The sequence below is a fragment of the Myotis daubentonii genome, chromosome 18 (assembly GCF_963259705.1).
Source record: "Myotis daubentonii chromosome 18, mMyoDau2.1, whole genome shotgun sequence".
Classification (NCBI taxonomy): domain Eukaryota; kingdom Metazoa; phylum Chordata; class Mammalia; order Chiroptera; family Vespertilionidae; genus Myotis; species Myotis daubentonii.
Genome location: NC_081857.1, coordinates 22,495,565 through 22,518,566, shown reverse-complemented (window position 1 = coordinate 22,518,566; position 23,002 = coordinate 22,495,565). Strand labels below are relative to the sequence as shown.

Below are 23,002 nucleotides of genomic sequence, written 5' to 3'. Positions count from 1 at the left end.
ATTATATTCTCCTTAAAAGGTAGGTTTTCCAGTCCCAGCTGTTGTCTTACTGATACATTAAAATATTATTATAGGAAGAGACTGTGAACATCCTTTGGTACCCTTTGTAATGAATAGCTTGGTGCCACTAGTAGAAAAAACATTTCTGAAATGAATATAGTATCTTACCTTACACGAGAGTTGAGCCCAGCATTTCCCAAAATGCTATGCCGGATGCCCAGTGAATTGGTTTTCATCTCTCTCAGCGGCCCTGTGTCCCACAGGACATGCTTGTCCCTGAATTCAGCCTCTCCATCTCCTAGAGTCAGTTCATGCCACAAGGCCAGCCTGGGCCAGCCGCTTTCTAACTGGAAGGGGAGGATGAGCACTCCATCGGTGAGGGCAGGCCCACCGTCCCGGACCTTGTAGCATGGCCATGGGGAGCCTGGTAATGGTACTAGGGGACCATTTCTCAAACATCAGTCCAGGGACTGTGCCACCTTTCACGCCCCTCCAGGATCACTCCATGTGACTCAGATGGAGAACAGAGAAGGGCTTCCTCTTCTGAGAAGCAAGCAGCTGCCTAGGTACTGTTGCAAGTGATACCTCCACTGTGTTAAATTACAGGTCCTAAATGGAGATGAGATTATTCAAACAGGCAAGTAAACCCTGTCGTTCTCTAGCCGAGCAGTTCCCAGCCCTGGCCCAGTGCACTGGCCTCCTACACATTCCAGCTCCTGACTCCCCACCCTTGACATCCTTCCTGTCAGACCTGGACCAGATTGTTCTGTCTTTCAATCCAGGAGCATCTTTTGTCAACTAAACGTGAACTTCAAAAGTCCCTATTTGATTTTTTTTCTTTTACTTTTTTTTTTATTTTGAGAAGTTGGCAGTGAAGGGAATTACAAAAGGGAGTTTTTCCACTTAGAAACCTTTATCGGTTTGGGGGAGAGGGGTTGTTTGGCTTCTGTTGTTACTCTCATAGTCAATAAATAATTACAATCGTTCTTAATCTCTTTGTAACCCTTTAAGAATTAGATAATGTTTTATAATGCCTAATTTTTTTATAAGCCTGGAAAATCCTAGAGATATGCTAATATAATGAATATTCCTTAGTATTGGGGTCTTATAGATTAGCCTAATGTTGAATTTTTTTTTCATTATTTCAAGAAATTATGTTTTTCTGTGTAGGGATCATTGGGTAAAACATCAGATTTGGCTCCCAGGCCTTATTTTCTGATAAACCATGGGCCAATCCTTACCGACTGACTTGGAAAAGATCTATACTTATTATCCCAGTAAATTCCAATTTTTTAAATCATTATCATTTTTTTTAAAGCCTCATGGATCTTTCTTCCTTTGAGTTTTGCCTGTCCTTCCAACAAGATACTCACCTTCCAATGTCAAAAGCATACTGATTAGTGGTTAGTTAATAATGCTGATTTGGGGTATCTTACCACCTGAGTTCTCCATCAGGGAAAGGAAGAATTTTTTTTTAATGATAGTAAGCATGAGCTGGGTTTTGGTGTTTTGATTTTTATACTTTTGAAACTATGACCACCACACTGCTGCCTTACAGATCCCTGCCCCACCCCAGAGTAGGGAAGCATCATTTGATGCTGTGCCTGTGCTTTTACTAAACACCCCCCCCCCCCAACACACACACACACACACACACTCCCTGAGCAGTGATCTTTACTCTGTATCCGCTGCAGTGAGTTCCCCACAGAGCCCCCGTGGGCCCTGTATTGCTGGGCTTCAACAGCAAGGAGCAGCGCCAAAACCTCAGTCCTCCTGTCCTCTTCAAGCCTGACCGTGACTCACCTTACCATGCTTTTCCCCATAAATGCAGAAGTTTCTGGGGTAGGAAAGCTCCTTTTGGCTTTGGGGATTGTTCCTCATGTGCCATTTTCTTTTTAATTTCATGGGCATAGGCAAAGCCAGCTCTCTTGGCATTAACTTCTGGAATGATTTACCTCACTGCTGAAGCTAGTATTAGGCTTCTTGCCTAATCTTTCTAAGACTGGTATTTTGATGGGGTGATTTTTTTTTTTTTAATTTAGATGGCACTACTTTTCTTGAGTTGTTTTTTTCCCCCTTTTTTTCAACCCTCAGGTTTTCTTTCTTTTCTTTTTTTTTTTAACGTGTGTATATTCAACACCCTTTAGCTCCAAAATATTGGTTCTAAAGCGTGTGTTGTTTTTCAGAGACTCAAAACTAAAATGAAAGCACTCTCCATGTCGGGTAGCTTTCCTGGAGTAACTCTGAGCTGGAATGAGTCCAGGAGCTTGTGTTCTCTGTTTGTTTTCATGTGTTATGTTTACGGCACCCCCCTCGGCCACACCTCCCTACCTGTATCCAAGTAACTCCCTGGTCTGAGCTTTTGGCTGCTTTCCCCCCTCTTGCGTGTTGCATCCTCACTTTGTTGGTGATTATAAACTGCCACCATGTGTTGTTTTTATCTTGAGCACAATGTGAGTTCTCTGCAAATACGACTGATGTGCCCTCTTTGGGGGCTAAGGACCCACAGATCACTTGCACTTCTCTGTGAAATGAAACCTCTGGTGCTTCTTTCTTTGCCATCTAATGTCCATGTTTTAAATTTGACCAAAAGCACTTAATACAGTCAGGCAGCTTGACCCTGTGTTGCACAGTCTGAAGTAACACGTGGTGTCACCTTACCATGGTATCTTAGTGTCCTGAGGGATTATTAATAACACATCCTGCTATGCTGACAGGACAAAAAGAGAAAATGAGCACAGACCCATTGGACTCGGTGTGCAGAAAGAGGCAGAGACGTTCCATTGATCCGGAAAGCATCATGCGTGCAGCAGTGTGATAGAAAGCGTTAGAACAGTCATTCTAAAGAGTATTACGGTGTGATTTCCTATGTGGAGCCGGAATAAAGCCATGATTGGTGTGTTGTAGGAAAAACGGATCGTGTCCCTGGATTCGGCCAACACCAGACTGATGAGCGCACTGACCCAGGTGAAGGAGCGGTACAGCATGCAGGTCCGAAATGGCCTCTCTCCCACCAACCCCACCAAGCTTTCCATCACGGAGAATGGTGAATTCAAAAACAGCAGCTGCTGACGGCCTTGATGACTAGACAGACTGTGGGAGGAGACAGAAGGAAATGTCCCCGCTCTCCTGTCCCCGCCCTTCCCCCAACCCCACCAGGTTTACAGAATGTTGCTACTTCAGAACAGCAGTGAGGAGAGACACTCTCAATTGAAGAAGGAACTTTGTCTTTCAGGGCATAAGGCGAAGATTCCCAAGGTCGATACTTTCCCCCCGTGTCTCTGTGTACATAGGGAACTTAGTTCTGGGCCATGTACAGAAAATACCACTGTAATATACCCAAAGGAAGTTAATAATGTAGATTACCTTTTTAATTATTGCTATTTTTATTATTGTTTTCTCTTGTTGAAAGCACTGCAGTTGTTAGTTGAATGAGTGAGAAATGAGCCCAGTGGGTCAGTATGTAGAGACCCACTGTCTGTCTGTCTGGTAGAAGTGCACGGCATACAATAGAACATTTTCAGAATGAATTTTTTCAGGGATTCATCTGCCAGTTTAAAAAAATCCCTCTTCGGCCCTCTGGTCCTTTAGGAAAACATGCAAATACTAAGGTCCAAACAAAACATTTAATCCCACTGATAAACCAAGACTGGCTCTGGATGGACAGCTACTCCACTTTGGAGATACGCTGCTTCAGAGGACACAGACGAGAGCTCTTGCATCAAAACTGGACTTCCTGAGGAGTGAGTTCTATTGAACTCTTGTTGGTGTTTATCCCCTTCTGTCTATAGCAGACGGGAATTTTCCATTTTAGATAGGGGACTGTTTTTTTACCCCAGTTGTAATAAAGAGTGTTCTCTTTCCTCTTTAGAGTTTACAAAACAATAAATATTTGTGTCTGTACACACCATCTCCACCTTCCCACACCCACTGCCCTCCCCGCCCCGGTGGTGGCAGCAGCGTCACCAACAGGGTTTACTCTCCCCTGGAGAGGTTCTTCCAATGTGCTGCCCATAAATCATCCAGAACAGACACCCTTTCTTCCGCACAGAAAAGGGCTAACCATACCATAGCAGGAATCTCTGACTATTTCCTATTTAAAAACAAAACACTTTCTATTTGTAAATTATAATTTTTATTTGGGGTAAAGATTTTATTCATTATACTAGCATATCTCTAGGCAGGGTAATCGTATCTCAATCTTTAACTCTTAAGTTGCTCCTTTAATCCCTTAAGTAAAATTTGGGAAGGAAACCCAGATCTGAAGCGTCACTCTGAAGAGGGGTGACTCTCTTGTAAGAAAAGAAACCCAAAGTGGGAGGCAGCGCGTTCCGTGTGTTGCCCCCATGCTCTCAGTAGATCCGTCAGTAACTACTGTCTCACCAGTTGTCATCTTGGCTTTAGTGTAGGACAGAAACAGTCGTGGAAGCTGATTGGTTTCCTTTTTTCCAAAGGTGTGAATTGTCATCTTGAATGCAACCCTGATTATCAGAAGCATAGAATGTTACATGTTAGCCATTATATATACAAATATATATACATATATACATATCTATTCACACATGTGTACATATAACCACACAAATAGAACTCATTCATGCCTTCTGTGCTGTGAGGTATAATGTTAAAAGGGTGTTGAATCTCCTTAAGCAAGATCTAAGCAGTTGTTTCTGTTGGCAGAGAACATTTATCAAGTTAATGCTCTTTTAAATGATAAACTTTAAGGAAATTTTAAAAAAGGAAAAGAGGCGTGGGGGAAGAAAGACCAGAGGGAGCCCTGTGCAGGAGTGAGTGTTTCCGCATAACAGACTATTTGGAAGGGAACAGGAGAACGTTTATCTATCGGGTCCTCTTTTGAGTGAAGCCTAGACAGCGGCCCTGAGTCCCTTTCGCAGCGCCCCAGCTTACGTTCTGACGCTTTAGCGCTGCCCTCTCTCGGGTGGGTCTTTGTGTTGGTCCTTGTATCTCAGCAGCCTCCCCAACCCACGAACTTTTAAAGCATTTCCCTTCATAACACTCCCATTTCTGCCAGTCAGAGACCTCAAGCAGGAGTTCCTCACAGCGCTTATCTGATCTGCAGACCTCATGCCCACATGTTCGGTACCCATGTATTTTCTTGACCTTTGATAGTTATTTTACAAATTCTTACCTCTCCTCTCCAAGCTGAAGGCACACTGTAGTCAAAATCACTTACTTAAATGGGGGTGGGGCTTCACCAATTCTGCAGTAGTGCCCTTTGTGGGAGAGGATAATATAAGCATAGGTCCACTGTTGCTCAGCTCTAGCCAGGTTTAATTCTCATTCATTCTTCGTAAAAGTCCGTCCACTGTGCTGCAGAAAACCTGGGAAAAGTATCATCGATGTCGAGGGCCTTACGTATGTAACGTGGGCGATGTCTTGCTTGAGGTTCGGAAGCTCTCAGGTGCCAGTTATGGGTTACAGAGGCTGATAAGCTTACCTGTCCTGGGGGCCTGGACACAGAACATCAAATGTGTTTTTGGTGGATGCAGTTTTTCTTGTTGGCATGTGGGAGCTCCTTAGAGCTGCCTACTTTGGAAGATTAAATGCCCAAATGTTTGGATAGATTATGCAGCCCTCTATTATCAGGTTATCTTGAATGAAGAGAAGAGAATAAAAAATAATAAAGTTAGACATAAGCTAGAAGTTCAGAGTTGTTGCCAGATGTTGAATGTTAGATTATCCTTTGAGCCTGTTTCTATACAAATATTTTTCTGAGTTTTTCTTTAGAAAATGCTGCAATCTATAGAGCTTATTCTGAAATGTTTTTTTCTCAGGTATGGACGAAGGCAGCAACAGCTGACTTTTTATGGAGGTATAGCTTAGTTGGCTTTGCTCAGCCCCAATAGGTACCAGCCTCTGTGCTATTGGGAGGAGGGATATGGGGAAGAAGCGGGTGGACTCAGATGGCCGGGCCTTGCACTTCTTCTACCCAGCACATCGCCACATTGTGTGCGCTGCAGAGACCCGGATTGTGTGGAATTTGGAGGTCAGGGGGCATGCTTACTAAGTGCTTGTCCCACTAACAACCAAACATGGCCATTGACAAGAACAGTGCTGATAGGATTCAGGAAAAGAGCTTCATATTCCCCGTTTATATCAATGGGCCAAAGGAGTTACATTTCCATCAAGTCATCATATTCCCTAAGTCTCTGCAATATAAGCCCTGACAGAGAGGATGTTGTAACTAGGCAACTTGAGCACTGTCTGTGTGCCGGGCTCTATTACCAAGGTGCCATTGGGGTCTGGGACAATCTTTCAGTAAGAAAGATGGCAAAATGAGGTAACCATGCTGCTATAGCTTTTGGCTTTTTCCATTGTTATCGAGTTGGTCAGAATTAGCTTTTTCTGGGCTGCTTCCGCTTTTCCCTGCGATGCTGTCAGACAGGGCAAGGAAAAGCAGGATTTTCTGTCATGACCACTGTGTGCCCTTGAGAATGAGCTTGACTTTAGAAGTCAGGCTTCTCACATCCTAGTCTACCTGTGGCCTTTGTTTGTGGATCTGCAATTCTGTCCACCTTGTCCCCAGAGGTACACCAGGTTAGGAGCAGTTCTGTTTTGGAAGCCCCAGAGCAAGACAGCTGCCATCAAGTGAGCTTGCATTGGTGTTTGTTTTCCTTCCATTAGGTTTAGCTTCTAGTTATCTCCAGTTGGGAGATCCTGAGAAGTCTGGTTGTGGGATTGAACTTGGGGAAGGAACCCTCTTCAGGATGACCACGTCCCATATGACTCTGAGCCCCAGGCTTGCCACCAGACTGGACTTTGTCACTGGGCCTGACTCAGCAGCTCCGAAGCCTGTGCCACAGCTTCGCTGACTTTTCAGCCACACCTTTGGAGGCCACCTTCTCCTGCAGACTGGAAGGGGCTTTCCTCGCCCGTCCCCTTCCCCTTTCAAGTCTAGCAGTGAAACCTCCTGTTTGCCCCAACAGTGAAAAGTTGCCTTCCCACCCCTACCTGGGGGCCAAGAATTCGTTTTTATTGATATGTCAATTGGAAGGACCTATTTTACTAGTTGTTTTTTATGTTGTTGTTTTTTTAAAAATATATTTTTATTGACTTCAGAGAGAAAGGAAGAGGGAGAGGGAGATAGAATCATCAATGATAAGAGAAACTCATTGTTTGGCTGCCTCCTGCATGCCCATACTGGGGATCGAGCCCGCAACTCAGGCATGTGCCCTTGACTGGAATCGAACCTGGGATCTTTCAGTCCACAGACCAACACTCTATCCACTCAGCCAAACTAGCTAGCCCAGTTTTTTTTATTGTTGTTGTTGTTGTTGTTGTTTTTGTTTTTAAGTAAGATATACTGGGGTGTTGGATTTTTAAATAGAATCTCTTTCTGTGTTTGAGTGATTGCTATTAGTTCCAGAAGTATTCTCTTGTGGTCATGACCCAGTTATGGAGCTCTTGAGTTTAGGAAAGACAACAGTGATGAAATTTGCATGAGATAGGTTAAATATCTCATGAGGAGTGAAAGAACCTGAGGAAGATAACATGATCCAAGAGGGGACTGTGCACAGCAGCCTTCTCAATAGCCCAGAGGTCCAAGGAAACGGGAGTATTTACAGCCTTGCCTGCACTTAAAATACATTGATATGTGGAGAGGCAGTTTCTGCAGACAACATGTGCACACCCACACAAAACACAAATCCTAGGGCTTCCTCTTTCTGAATGTTAATCCACTTACAGAGCAGTGATTCCCAAACTTTCTTGGGTTGTTTAGATTTTGTTCTTATTTGTTAGATTTTATGACAGTGGTTCTCTCTTTTTAAAAATGTACCATATGTGTTATATGTATGTGTGTGTGTGTGCGTGTGTGTGTGTATAAAAGTAACTTGAAATTTATTTGATTTGACGTTGTCTCAAGAACCCTAGGTTTCGTTATTGATACCTCAGGGTGTCATAGAAAGACAGTTGAATCTCGCTGATCTGGATTCAGATCAGTGAAGATCAGTGGGATCCAGAAAGAAGCAGTTTTGGTTCCTGCTCAGTTAGTCCTCAGGTGTTTGCATAACTAACCCAGCTGGACTTGGCAAATGCAGTAAGCCACCCAAGGAAACCAAAATGGTAGTTTTTGCCCAAATTTCATCATTCATTTTAATTTCCTACTCAGTTCTTATTTTTCAATCAAATGTCTTCTTTTTCCCTAGGGAATTTTTTAGTTCAGGACCTAGAACCAGATGTACCTGCTGTAGAGAGATTAACACAGAAGCTGTGTTTTAGGAGCCTCCATCATCTGTGTGGGGGTACACATTTGTGTATAATAGCATATCTGTGTCATTTCTAAACTCCCAAGGGAAACATTTCAATTGCCAGTTCACCAAAAGGTTAAATGCTCATTGAGTCAATGACCACTGTCCTGCAGAGAAGTTGAAATAAATAGTAAAGCTGAAGTTTTGACTGGTGCTTAGACATTTCCTAGTTACGTTGAAATTAACTCAAGCAGACAGCAGCACATTAACCTGAATCACACCTGTGAGGAATTTACCTTTTAAATTGGCTTTTCTTTTTTCATCTCCAGGGCCTTAATAAAAGTGTGTTAATACACATGACTATTTTACAATGATAGCGCTAAATAATTTATTTTTTATTTCAAGAAAGAGAAATACACCTTAGAAAAACAAAACCCAAGATTTTATTTTATTTTTAAAGCCATATTTTTGTGCTGGTAGCACTTAGATTGTTCCACATGTGAGATCCATATCTGCATTTCATTACCTGGGTTTGTTCTAAAGAAGATTTATTTTTGTTCTGTGAATAATTTTTGATGGTTCTTGTACATGTACAGATATAGATACGTTTGAGGTCTTTTATTGATAATCTTACAAAGAATTCAAATAAACTTTAACTTTAAACATTTCAGACTAAAGTTGCTATGGTATGTGACATGTTACTCTCTTATTTCTTGCATATATATCTGGGTGATTAGGACACTTGGAGAAAGACCAGGAAAAAAAAATGTATGCAGGAACATTATTCTGAAGGTATATTTTAACATTAAAAACAATGTTGTAGAATTTCCCAACTTACAGGTAAGAAATATTTAGATTTAGGGCAAATAGCATGAACATACAGCATGGTTTTGTGATAAGACCCCAGAGAGCTCCTCATTCTGCAGAATTTAAAATCCCTTTAATAGATTGTCACTGGTAAAGAAAGCAGCCCCTGTATTTGGAACTATGGCCCCACTTGGCTTCCCAAACCACTACTGTCCTCTCTTAGTTTCCCGGAGAGATTAATGGGGTTTGTTTCAGGATTTGGGATTTTTTTGTTTTGATTTATTTATTTTATTTTATTTTTGGTTCTTGTTTGCTTGTCATTCTCAAAGTTATTGTTCCCAAATACCTCCACCTTCCCTCATTTCATACCAGTTGCATATGTCATTTTCTTTTGTGCTGGTGGAGGTCTGAGTTCCACAGTTAGCCTCTTCACATATGTGGAGTTATTTCTCATTCTGAGCTTCTTGGAATTAAAAAGTGAAAATGCTCTTAAAACCCAGAGAAGACTGTGTGAGAAGGAAACTGCATGAGCTATTTTTTGTTTACTTCAAAGCCAACCCATTTCAATCTGAATTGCTCATCACCTAACGTTTGCTTTAAGACTTCATGGATCTGAAACATCAAAAAGAGAAAAACTGTTAATACTGTCTTGTCGTCTATATCCTAAACTGTCCACCTATATACCCTTCATTTTTCTCAGCCTCTCTCCAGCTGCCTGCCTTTTGTCATTAGCACTGTCACCAAAGGGAAGGCACATAAATCAGTTTGTTAGGCCCCTTTCCAACACCCCAGCCAACAAAAAGAAAGTTTGATGGCAAAGGAGGCTAAAACAAAAGACTTAAATCAGTGCTTCTCAAGTGGGACTGTTCATCAAAATCACTGCAGAACTTAAAAACAAACAAACACAGCAGGACTGCCTTTGAGTTCCTCCACTGAACAAGTCCATAGACTGCCTCTGAGGACTGGGGCCACGCTTTTCTTTAACTTCCCCAGGGATTCTAACCTCAGCAGGGTTAACAACCACTAGTCCCTATCAAGCTCTGAAGCACAGTGTGTGTCTGTGACAATGTTTCTCTCTATCTCTGTCCCTGGAACTGGAATAAGTCGGCTACAGGTGTTTGTCTTCTATGTGGAATTTTAAAATGCTGCTAAAACTAATGATATATATTCTACCTTTCTCACACACACCTTTTCCCTACCAATTCCATCCTTTAAATCTGCGAGATAGACATTCTCTCCATTAATATGGGATAGATATATTCCAACAAAGGTGGCCAGAAGATGGAATTCTCCATTTGGACCCCAATCTTCCTATTATTGGCTTTAATTTAAGACAGAAGGTAGATTGCTTCTGGTTTGGTCTCCCTACCCTCACCCCACCCCCACCCCCACCCCACCCCCCCCAAAAAATCCTTGTTATTTATAGAGCGATATTCAACACTGCAGTCTTCAGTTACTTGGACTTTTACAAAAAAAAAAAAGTATCAGATGCTGAAATTGCATCTTTTATAGCTGTTCTTTCTTCAATAGCAAAATGCACTAAAAGCTCGCCAGTCCCCCTCCTCGTTCCCTGGCAGACGTACACACACACACACACGCACACACACACACACGCACACACACACACCACAGTTCTTTCTAGAAACCTGAGTTTGCGAGATTTTAGAATAAATTGCCTAGGTGTTCTTTCTTTGGCCTGTGAGTAAATTGCAATAATCTACAAGATCCATGCCAACCTGTAAAGTTATGGTTTGGGCTGGATGACCCATAATGAGCTCTCTGGCTCTGACATCATATGATTATCTGATATAACTGAAATACGTGCCCTTAGGCCACATTCGAAATCAACTTGAGGCTTTTGTCACAATATTTAGGAATAATTCTTCCTCTTGACAATCTGCCATCTCTCACGTACTAGTACTTTAAAAGAACAAGGAGAAAAAACTCCTGGAAGAAATGTATATTTAGAACAATAATAATGTTGATAATAATAGCTAAAGTTTATGTTTATTGAGCACTTACTATGCGTCCATTTGCTAAGCACTTGGAATATTTCATTTAATCTAATACCAACCATATGAGTTAGGTACTGTTGTTCCTAACTTATGAGGAGACTGAGACGCAGAAAAATTAAGTTACTTACCCAAGGTCACCACAGTAAGTGGAAAGCCACGACCCAAATTCAGGTCCTTCTAACCTTCTGCCTTAATTTGTGTGTGTGTGTATTAATCCTCACCCGAGGATTTTTAAGAGAGAGGGAAAGACAGAAAGAAATATTGATGTGACAAAGACCCATAAATTGGTTGCCTCTGCAAGCACCCCAACCAGGGCCTGGGCTTGAGCCTGCAACTGAGGTATATGCCTTTGACTGGAATTGCATGGGGACCCATCAGTCCAAAGGCTCAGTGGATACACTGAGCCAAACCCACTAGAGCTTTCTTTCTTTCTTCTTCTTTTTCTTTCTAGAGTTCAGGAAAATTTTTGGCAAAAGTTACAAAAAGATCTAAAAAGATCTCGGAACACGAGCCAACTTGTCACCATGAGCCAAAGTGATACACCATGAGCAATGGGAACAGATGAGCGAATTTTCCAAAGCTTTCTCTCTCCCTATATTGGTTTTGACAGAATTGCCTTGCATTGTCAAGTCATCTGGTCAGAATTAGAAGTGGGCAGAAATCTCACCTCACTCAAAAATTGGTCTTTCATATCTTCTGGGTCCATCAGAGCTGGGATGGTAAAATCTGCTTTCAGGATTCCAAAGAATTGCTCTGAAAAAGAAAGGGCTCCGTGGTTCAGGGGAAATTATCTTACTGCCATTTGAAAACTTCAAGTTCTTAGCAGTCAGGCGTGCACACTGGACACCACAGATGGTGCATGGCGATTTAGGGTTTCCAAAAGGGAGAGGAAAGAAACTACTGAACTGGAGAATGCTTGGCCACAATCACGACCAACCAACAGTGGCTGAAAGAGTCCCGTGTCGTAGGGTGACACCGGCCCTCCTCACACACCAGGCAGTTACTTTCCGTTCTCTATTTCCCACCTTCCTCTTAATAACTCTATTAAATAGATGCTGGAAATATACACCCTCTCCCTGGGCCCACATTCGTAAAGACCCTCTCTCCCCCAGGAAACTAACTTCTCTGAGCCGAGAAACAAGCTCAGCCTTCGGCCGTGGGCCACTGTCATCATCACAGAACTACCAGCTCACAGTAAGACTACGTTATATTTGTATAGCAGTTTGTAAAGGACATAATTATGTCACTGTGATGTAGGCAGGGTAGTTTTTAACTCCACCCCTTTTGCAGGTGAGAAATGAGAGATTCGCAGCCCTCAGGGTGCTAACTAGGATCCTCACCCTTGTTCCTCCTGCTGCTGCTGTTCCGAACCTTCCCACCATCTCACGCTGCCTCTTAAGAAGGTCTCAAGGAACCTGTGCGAAGGAGTGGCTGTCCACATCGAACTGCTTACTTGTTACCAGTGAGCGGGAACTTGGTAACCAGAAGCAGTTACCTGATTCTGGCGCCGGGGTTTTTCCTTGCGGCTCCGGGTGGTTCGATGCGCTCACGTGTTGGGCCTGCACGGCAGCAGTTGTATCTCTTCTGTCAGTTCCACTTTCTTCACTGGGCACAGCTGCAGGAGGGGAAATGAAGGAGTTATTGCAAAGATGGCCAGGAGCAAGGCAGTCTGAGGTTGGTGACTGCCCCTGAGCTGGGAGACAGGCCTGGGCCTCACTGCCCATGCACACAGTTGCTGCAGAAACGTTCGGGTGGGAAGCTCAGCCCCTGCCAGCCCTCTTTCCTGCAAGCTGATGTTCCAGCCCTTGAGTCGCTACTCCATCATCTCACAACGTGCCCCTGGTACAGGATGTGTGGGGCTTGTGCAATGTTATGAGATTTCTACTCAGGAGCAAATGTTTTCTTTTGGCAATTCCTACCCAAGAGGCCCCGACCCCTTGTGTCTGACAGCCACGCTGAGCCCCACCATGGCATCCAACATCTCCATCAAAGCGTGTTATCAAAATATTCCAGAACCAAGCTCAGCAACCCCCTCTTGCCCTGCGTGGCTGCCCATCTGCCGAGGACCCCAGGTGCCGTCAGCTGCTCCCTTACTCCCTGCCACTTGCTCTCATGTTCAGTCACCAAAGTCCTGTCAGTGCCTTGCAGATATCTTTTATTTCAAACATGGAAATAACCATATTTTTATGGTATATTACTGTAAAGTATTTAAGCAAAAGTATAAAAGTATCCCCCCGCTGACCCAGGGGCAACCACTATTAACTTGAATTCTTTTAATTTAAATGCATAAAAATCTACCTTATTCTGTTTTATATATATATATATTTCAGAGAGGGAGGGAGAGATAGAAACATCAATGATGAGAGAGAATCATTGATTGGCTGCCTCCTGCATGCCCCACACTGGGGATCGAGCCTGAAACCTGGGCATGTGCCCTTGACTGGAATTAAACCTGGGACCCTTCAGTCTGCAGGCCGACGCTGTATCCACTGAGCCAAACCAGCCAGGGCAAGGCTGTGCAGTATTTCATCGAATGTACCCAAACGTATTTCACCAACTTGCTTTCAGTGGACATTAGATTGCCTCCAGTTTTTCAATGTAATAAAAAGTACTGCAACCAACAACCCCGTGTGTAGAGGATGCGTGTGTATGTGTACACCTTGTGCTATTATTTCCTTAAATGTCCATGGGTAGAATTTCTGAATGGAAGAGTGTGCCCATTTAAAAACTGACACGCATCGCCAGGATGGCAGTGCCAGTTTACTTTCCTACCCAATGTCTGAGATCGCTGATTTTCCCTCGTTCTCGTCAGCTTTATCACCCTTTAAATCTTTGCCAAATTGGTAAGTAAAAAAATTCATTGAAAAAATACGGCTTGCTTTTAATTTGCATTTCTGTGATAAAGCTGAGCATTTCTAAAAATGTGTTTGTATTTCTAACTCTTCAGTTAATGTCACTTGCATACGATGTAAAATCAATTCCCCCACGTCCCTTCTCGTTCTGCTGCTCCAGACCTGCCCTGGGTTCCACTCCTGGCCGGCCTCCTCCTCAAATGACATCTTCCTTCCCCACCCCAAGAATGGTCAATGTCTTTAAGGAAATGAGTAAACCTGTAAAGTCCAGAAACACATCTCATCACCTGAATATCACCACTGTTAACATTTTTCAGACGTTTCCTCCCAATCTGTTGTTTCCTTTCAACGTTGTGTGACTGTGTTGTGTGTATAATGTTGATTCATGCTTCTTTTCCTTTGGCATCTTAACACAGTCATTGTCCCATGTCGTCATAACTGCCTTGCTTATTATTAACTGTAGATCTGAGCATTTGGCTCACTCTGATGGTTCCACCACTGGCTGTGGGATCTAGTCCTTCAGAGTTTGGCCCCGGTCTACCTCTTCCCACTCACCCCTTGCCACTCCCTTCCCAAAAATGTGACCTCCATCCGGTCACATCAGACCGCTGGCCATTCCCAAACCACACACTTTCATGTCTACCTGCCTTTGCCTGTGCAAATCCCTCTGCTCTCTGCTGCCTGATGAAATCCTCCCATTACCTTTTGTCCAATTGTAGTCATTTCCCCTTACCCCTGGGGGTTTAGTTCCAATTTCCTCCATGGGTGCTTGAAACCACGGATAATATCAAATCCTATACATACGCTTATTTTTTTTTTTAAATATATTTTATTGATTTCTTACAGAGAGGAAGGGAGAGAGATAGAGAGTTAGAAACATCGATGAGCGAGAAACATCGATCAGCTGCCTCCTGCACATCTCCTACTGGGGATGTGCCCGCAACCCAGGTATATGCCCTTGACCGGAATCGAACCTGGGACCTTTCAGTCCACAAGCCGATGCTCTATCCACTGAGCCAAACCGGTTTCGGCCATACACTTATGTTTTTTCCTATACATGCATACCTGTGATAAAATTTTATTTATAAATTAGGCACAGTAAGAGATTAACTTTGCCTGTGCTAATCCCTCTCACTCTCCCCCGCCCCTTCTCCTTCCCCCTCCCTCAGTCCCTCCCCCTCTCGTCCTCCCTCTTTCAATTGATGGCTACTAAGTGTCTGATGGGCAGGTAGCCCATCCAGCAGCGATTTTCAACCTTTTTCACCTCATGGCACAAACAAACTGATTACTAAAATCACTGCTGTACAGTGTGGGCAGCGTGAGACAGTCCAAGATTTCATCATATTATTCAGAACCGCGCGCAGTTTAAATCGTATGAATTGTTCATTTCTGGAATTTCCCATGTAATACATATTTTGAGACTGTGGTCGACCACCGGTGACACACAGAGTAAAACCCTGGATAAGAGGGGCTCCTGTACCACCTTCCCAGGCAGAGGGGAAGCGCTCCTGCCAGGGCTCTGGTTCACCCTGGAGCGGCGCCTTCCAAACTGCAGGGCTGTCTCGCTCTGCCAGCCCTTAGCTCAGCTCTTTCAGGAACAGGAAGAGGCCCTGCTGGTCTTGGTGTCCACAGTCCACGGCCTGTGCAGAACAGGCCCTCGGGAAGTGGCTTCTGGATTAAACCATCGCCCTGCGTGCAAGAACACGTTCCTCCAGGCCCGGAAAGGACACGAGGCACAGGACAGCCCCTGCCCGGGAGATTCCACAGTCTCATGGATTCATCACTGTGATGGTTCACAATCATTTATAATTAATGAGATTAAAATGAGGCCAGCCCTGTCTATCCAATAAGATAAGGACAGAGACAGGAGATGGATGAATCACTAATCATTTCACTAGAGCACTGAGGCTAAAATGGCAATAACCGCCAGATGCCAGACACTGAAAGCGACCTCACGGCAATGGCATTGCCCCCCCCCCCCCCGCCCCGTTTAAAGATGAGAAAAATGAAGTTCCGAGAGGGTAGGAAACTTGCCTAAGGACACACAGTAGGTAGTAGAGCCAACATTCTGTCTTTTGTATCTAAGTACAGTGTTTCTCCCCCAGACCGCCCCCCACATTATTCCCCAGGAGGATGGGGCAGCACTGGCTCGGGGGACAGCATCCCCTGCGGCAGGGCCAGGCCTGTGGCCCAGCACCCCCACCCGCCCAGCCTCAACCCCCCACCTGGGCCTGGAAGCCAGGGCGGGGCTCCCCACAGGAGCCGCTACGGGGTCCCCAGGGCCCAGCCTCGCGAGCGGGCGGCAGGCGCGCGTGCTCCGCCCTGGCCGCTCCCTGCAGCCCCTGCGCGGGCCCATTCGGGGCGCGGGCGGCGCGGTGTTCCTCCCGCAGCGGGCTCCCTGAACCCCAAGGCCCCGAGCCGCTGTCTTGGGCCCGGAAATCTCTCCGAGGCTGGGAGCCGCGCGACCTGAGGCAGGTAAGTGGCGGACGCACAGCACCGCCATCCTGGGGGAAACTGAGGCACCGCCGGGGAAGCAGAGCCAGCTCCCCGCCCTCCCGCCGCTGCCCCCGCGGAGTCACGGACCTGCCGTAGGTCACGGGTCCAGGGCCCTCCCTTGGGGACAGAGGCGACCCTCGGCGCCGGGGCCTGGGGAGCTGCGGGGCGCCCAGGGCGGGCTGCATAGGCCAGGCGCTGGGAGGAAGGAGGGAGGAAGCCCGCGTCCCACGGTGACCCGGCCCTGCCTTCGCCCTGCGCACCCACTGTGACAGGGAGGCCTCCTGACCCCCTGGGTGCGGCCGGGGTGGCAACAGGTGCCAGTTGAGACCCTAGCAGCGGTTCTCAACCTGTGGGTCGCGACCCCTGAAAATACATCCTGCATATCAGATATTTCCATTACGACTCATAACCGTAGCAAAATTACAGTTATGAAGTAGCAACGAAAATAATTTTATGGTTGGGGGTCCCCACATCATGAGGAACTGTATTAAAGGGTCGCGGCATTAGGAAGGTTGAGAACCACTAGAGGGAGAGCAGAAGACGCTCTCTCCAGGCTCCTGGACCAAATCTGACCACAGACGTTCCTTAGCAGCTCACAGGGGGCCCCTGCAGGATCTGGGGGTCCCCGCCCAGTACCCCCAACCCACCTGCAGCTCCTACCTGCAAGCCGCCACCCAGTCTCCCTCCACTCCCCTTTGCACGCTCTTTGCCTTTCAAATCACCTCCTCCTCCTGGAACCCCTAGGAGCTGGGGCGGGCCCCTTCCATGTCCCCCTCTTGCCTGTGACTACACAGTCCCCACCGCCTTTCGCAGGTTTCTCCCAGCGGGCCCTCAGCTCCTTCTGGCCGGGCCCTGCCTTTTGTCTGTGTCCCCAGAATGAATGAAGCTCTGGGAGCAAATCCCCTACTTTCCTGCCCGTCCTCACAAAGGGCAGTATTACCTTTGTCTGACGTAGGAATCTGTCAGGAAGCCAGCAGAACTGGGAATGTGCCCTCAGTTTATCCTACTTGGCTTCGAAAAGCTTGGGAAGCAACATGTAGTAGTTGTGAAGATGCTTCAGGAATTTAAAAATGCTGACGGAACACTGTCACGGTCATTCCCAGCCATGTCCCCACACCTCGTCCCCACAGCTCGCCTCTCCTCTCCGCTCCTCCCAGAACTAAAAGGGATTCCACAGGCACCTCCCTTGTGCGTCCCTCTCTGGATACCCAGCCTCAAAGGCCTCTGATGCTGTTTCGCTCAGCGTCTCAGGCCCTGGTCACCTCACCTGAGAGACTGCACAGCCTCCCTTGGCCTCCTGGCCCTGGAACCGCAAGTTCAGTGGCCCAGTTCAAGGAGGGGGGTTGATGGTGACCGAGGCCTCCTTCTCCGACCCCAGCTCACCAGCCGGGTGCTGACACAGGGAAATAAATCCCTCTCGGTGTGAGTAAGCGGCCCTTGGTTGCCATCCAGTTGGCCCGCCTCTTTTCTGGTCTCTCCCGGGCCCTCTGGGAGGACCATGGGACCCACCTGTGCTGCCGCTTTCAGGCCGCCCTCTCCACTTCCAGATCCCGGAGACCCCAGGATCCAGCCAAGAATTGGGCCGCGCACCCTACAGAGCAGGAAACAGTTGTGTACCTGGTTTGGGCTTCACCCTCTCAGTCACTTCTGAGGAGGGAGCGTGGACAAGCTGGGGGAGCGCTGCCGACTGCCGGTGTCCACGAGAGGGGTCTGCAAGTAGAGACCGGGGCTGAGTGTGAGGGGACCCCGCTCCCAGGTCTGTCACAGGCACCGCTCATCACAGACCAGACTCTGGAGGACGCATGTACTGTACACCTAGTCGTGCCCACCACAGCTTCAGTCCGCACAACAGCTCTGCAAGGGAGGAACCATCCTTCTGATTCTACACAATAAGGAGTTTCTTTGGGGCTGATAAAACTGTCCTAAATTTAGGTAGTGCTGATTGGACAATCCTGTGAATGTACTAAAACCCATTGAATCAGACACTTCAAAAGAGTGAATTTTATCACAATAAAGCTGTTACCAAAAAAGAAGGCAAGGAAGAAGATAAGAGGAAGCCTGCTGCTGAGGAGGCAAACTATGCACAAGATATAAACACCCAGGGTGGCCTCTGGCGCTCGGCATTCATAGTGACAATAGCAATGACAGTCGCTAAAATCTGCTGGGTGCTCACTCTGTGCCAGGGGCTCTCCGAGGTCCTTTATACGCGTCCTCATTCAGCCCTCAAAGCCATAGTGAGGCGGGTTATCTGGGTCATTGGTACCATTTTGTTAAATATATTTTCCAGATGAAAAGGAGACTCATTTCTAGCAAGTGATAAAATCTGATTCAAAAGCCCCAGCTTTCAACCACTTCATTGCCCAATAACCAATTCCTGTTGCTAATTGCGAATGCCCTGAGGCTGGATGGGGCCTGGTCCATTCTTTAAAGAGCTCCCAGAATTAAAATAAGCACTGCTCCAAAACTCAGTTACCCTTCTACTAGAAGTGCTGCCTTAAGTCCATCCTCAGTGCCTCCTGCTGCCAAGCAAACCCATTTCCCATCCCATGCAGACCCAGGGCCAGCAGGGAGGACTGCCACGCACCATAGAAGCAGATGAAGGGTTGCAGGGAGGAGCAGACCACTGAATAAACTCTGGGGGTGTAGCGTACGTAGGTGCGGAACCCCGCACACAGTCCTGCCCCAAACTTGGGCACCTGCAGCCAGGTGGGGATGCTGGCACCCAAGTCGCTGGACCAGCTTAGAGACCCAGAGGCCGCGTTGAAGTAGAGGCCAATCCAGGCCTCGGTCTCACTGGTGATGGACTTCAGGGCCTCCATGCCTGCCTCGTCAGTCACCATCTGCAGGTCGGCCAGGTCTGTGTGGTAGGTACGGCAGTACAGCAGGGCTGACAGCCATGTCATCCGTTGGTTAAACCGCTTGAAGGTCAGTCTGCCAATCTGGACCACCGCTGGGGGCAAAGAACAGAGAGACCACACACCTGTGATTCTAAACGAGGGAAGTTTGGAAAGGGCAAGTTTTGGCACCACCCGAGGGATTGTTTCCGGACGGAGACCTGAGAAAGGAAACACCTCTGTTTGCGGAATTGGGAGTCACATCCTCAGATGCAAATGGGGCCCCTAACTCCGACACATACCTGTTCACCGAAGCCCATCAAGATTTGCCTGGCATTCCCTCACTTCCCCTGTCTGAACTGATTTTTAAAGCACGTAGCACTCACCAGTCCTGAGTTTCGCAGGTGGATACATCATCTTTTAAAATCCTCACTATAACCCTGAGAAGTAGATGTTACCAACTCCATTTTATAGAGGAGAAAAGCAAGCCTTAGGGAGGTGATGACCTGCCCAAACTCATGCCATATCACCTGGCAAGACCTGGCTGTGCCCACCTTGGAAAATTGTCATTTTTACTCTACAACTCCATACTCCATAACAGGCAGAAAACCAACTCCACAAGACTGGCTGATTGAGAAGTGTATTTCCTTTGTCATAGAATTTTTCTACACCAGACATGAAGGAGGGACATATCTTTAGTACCAGGGCAGTGATATCCAGAGGGAAATCCTCCACTCCCTACAAGAGGGATAGGCCTGGGCTGTGAGGAGATGCCTCGCACACCTCACCCCCAAGCCATGGAGGTGGGGGCATCTGAAGAGCTGGGATGCAGCCTGGGCTCTGCCACTGTTTGATTGGGGCCCTTGACCAAGTCACCTCCGCCACTGTGTCCACTTAATAACAAAGGCACTGACTCTCTCCAGGGGTGTCAGCCTGGGGGCAGCAAAGCCAGGGATCCCACAGCGGGTGGAGCGGGGGAGGGGTCCCAGGTGTGGCAACCCTGCCAGCTGGTTTCAGTGGATAAGTCAAGCAGAAGGCAGGCTCCTGGGTCTGCACCTGGCTTTGGAGTGATGGTCAGGCTGAGAATGGGCTCCTCAAGGTTGTAGCGTAGCTCCTCAGGATCTGGAAAACAGAAACAGACCTCTAGTTATGGGGCAGGTGTGGGCTGCCCAGAATCCTCTGCAGGCACCAGGAACTGCCAAGTTGAACTTGGGAGAAGCCTAGCTCAAGGTTAGACAGGCTCCTTTGTTCCTATTTACATGTATTCTATAAAAGTATCTATTGAGCTATTTTGTATGGCAGATGGTATGCTAGGCCCTGGAAAAATAGCAGAAATAAGATAAGCAGGATCTTTGCTCTCAAAGAAAATAGCAGAAGGAACCTGCCTGGCGGCAAGGGCCAGGTCCTAAGGTGGGAAGGGGCCACATGGGTTTGAGGAGCAGAAAACAGCCAGTGTAGCCAGGGGGAGAAATAGGACATGAGGCCAAAGAGATCAAGCAGATCAGGTGGCTACCAAGCGGTGTGATTCTAAGGACTGATGGGACCTATTGAATTTGTATAAGCAAAATGTCTGATTTACATTTTTAAGAGTTCCTTGGACAGAGAGCCCACTGTAGGTGGGGCAGACCCCGGGAGGAGGGGTGTGCTAGTGGGTGGGCCCGCAGAGAGAGAAGTGGGTAGAGTCTTGGTAGACACCAGACTTAGTATGGGAAAGCATCTCATCACACTTCCTTGACGGGCTCCCGTCCTAGCACACCACTCCCACTGCATCCGGAATCCTAGGTCACACCTGGGCCACTGTGGGCTACATTTCAAGGCCCTGTGACAAACATGGTGGAGAATTAGGGACTCATCAGGTCGGTCCTCTGTGCCCCCTATTTGAGGGGTCAGGGTGGTATTGAGTTGGGCAGGCCTTGACTGACAGAGAAAAGCAGAAACTGTCATTTTTACCAGGAAAGTGCTCTCTGGTCTCTAACCATCCCTTATGTGATCTCAGACAAAGGTCAGTGGAATGGGCCACCTGGGCAGAGGGGCCAACCCAGGGCAAGGATGACCAGCACCATGTGCATTGAGTACTGATGGGGGACTTCCTGCAGAGATGCCCCAAGGAGCTGGCCGCACCCACCCACTTCCCAGAAGCAGGAAGCCTCCCAGAGAGTGACTGGCCTACTCTCCTCCCCTCCCTGCCCCCAGGAGACAGGAACTCCCATTTGACCCTGTGATCCCACTTCTAGGAATATATCCCAAGAAACCAGAAACACCAATCAGAAAGGATATATGCACCCCTATGTTCATAGCAGCACAATTCACCATAGCTAAGATCTGGAAACAGCCTAAGTGCCCATCAGTAGATGAATGGATTAGAACCACCCTGTGCTTTAAGAAAAGATGAGAGACCTTGAATTCTGCTCATTCCTGCACAGATACAAATGAATCCCCAACCTGCCTGCCTTCTTCCTCTCTTTCTTTTTTCTCTTCTCCTAAATCTTTAATTGGCAGAAGGAGGGGACAAAGTGGAACATTCCAGATTTTACTTTTTCTCTACCCTGATTTATACCCATTTCGCGGGCAGACTCTTGGAAATGAGGGACATAAGAGAGAAATTAAGGCTGAGCAATGTAGCCAATAGGGCTCAGGTAATAGTTAATCCTCAGAAAGACCTGAGCTCTCGCTTTCATTTGCCCGTGAAAAGTGGCCCTGGGAGGAAGATTGTGTCCAGACTGTGGCTGTGAACACACCGTAGTAGCAGATGAAGGGCTTCTGAGCTGTGCACGAGGCGGCCCCCAGGTTGGGGACAATGGACACGGAGTACAGCGTGGCGCAGATGCCCTCCTTGAAGACGGGCAGCGAGCTCCATATCGGAGTGGAGAAGGTGGAACCGCTGGACCAGCTCAGGCCGCCGATGCGCACATTGTAGAAGAGGCCGATCCACGCCTGAGTGCTGCTGGTGAGGGTGTAGAGGGTCTTCATGCTGCTCATGCTGTTCATGCTCTGCAGGTCGGCCAGGTCCGTGTGGTGCTCCCGGCAGTACCGCAGGGCGTCCAACCAGCTCAGCTTGTCCTCCACCCTCAAGAAGGTCTTGCCGTTGCTCACCAGCTCCTGGACTGGGGCAGGAGAGGCTGTCACCATCACTGTATGGCCATCTCCACCCCACCCTTAGTTCTCAAGGCCAGCCTCTTCTCTTCCACTCTGTCCCTTGCGGCTGGCCCTCCCGTTGCCCATAGCTCTGCCTCTCGGCCTTTGCACAAGCTTCTCTCTCGTCCCCGGGAGAACTGGCCACCTCTGTGTGCTCCCTCAATCCCCATATCTCCCCCTTCCCTTTGCCCAGCTAACGACTCAACCCTATGCCCCATTCTGGGAGGTGCTCTGCCTGTATGCACCTTGTCAGTACTTAATAATAGTAGATAGTGTTTACTGAGCACTCATGATGTGCCCCTCGCTCATTGAATCCTTCCAGCAACCCCTAGGATAGGTGTCACTGCTTATTTGACCATTGAGGAAACCAAGTCCAGAGAATTGAGTGACTTGGCCACCCACCCAGTGGGTGGGGCTTCCAGGTCCAGGCCCTTAGTCATCCCATGTACTGCCCTGACATAGCTGTCCGGGGCTTGGAATAGGGGCTGCGCATAGAATCACCTGGGGAGCCTTTCAAATACACCAGTGCTCAGGCCCACCCTACAGCAAGGATCCGAATGTGCTGGGACCACATCAGAATTTTTTAAAAAGCCCCCGGGGAAAGGACCTTTTTTGCTTGTCTGTCTCCTCCACCAGGTCCAGGCACCTTGGGA

At 47.3% G+C, this 23,002-nt stretch overlaps 3 protein-coding genes across 12 annotated transcripts in view; 2 read left to right on the top strand and 1 right to left on the bottom strand.

Annotated features, from left to right (window-relative positions):
• The window catches only part of RASAL2 (RAS protein activator like 2), a 258,767-nt gene extending 249,890 nt beyond the window's left edge, over positions 1-8,877 (top strand). For 5 of the 9 annotated variants that reach the window (XM_059673950.1, XM_059673945.1, XM_059673947.1 and 2 more), the window contains 2 exons: positions 607-637; positions 2,908-8,877. In XM_059673950.1, the coding sequence (XP_059529933.1) occupies positions 607-637; positions 2,908-3,050 (174 nt within the window). In that variant the 3' untranslated portion in view covers positions 3,051-8,877. Of the gene's footprint in view, positions 1-496; positions 533-606; positions 638-2,907 lie in introns of those variants that run through there. The other 4 variants (XM_059673951.1, XM_059673952.1, XM_059673946.1 and 1 more) reach the window with 2 other exon arrangements.
• Positions 8,878-9,548: 671 nt separating this feature from the next.
• Positions 9,549-22,343, bottom strand: CLEC20A (C-type lectin domain containing 20A). The gene is made up of 7 exons (XM_059675025.1): positions 21,953-22,343; positions 20,271-20,336; positions 18,965-19,330; positions 17,998-18,090; positions 12,528-12,647; positions 11,700-11,785; positions 9,549-9,629 (listed from the first exon to the last, which is right to left on the bottom strand). Exons 1-7 carry the CDS (start codon positions 22,341-22,343, stop codon positions 9,549-9,551), a joined length of 1,203 nt encoding a protein of 400 aa, XP_059531008.1.
• Positions 16,241-23,002, top strand: part of TEX35 (testis expressed 35) — a 30,292-nt gene continuing 23,530 nt past the window's right edge. For both annotated transcript variants that reach the window (XM_059673955.1, XM_059673956.1), the window contains exon 1: positions 16,241-16,359. The gene's annotated coding sequence lies outside the window, so the exon portion shown is untranslated. The remainder of the gene's footprint in view (positions 16,360-23,002) is intronic.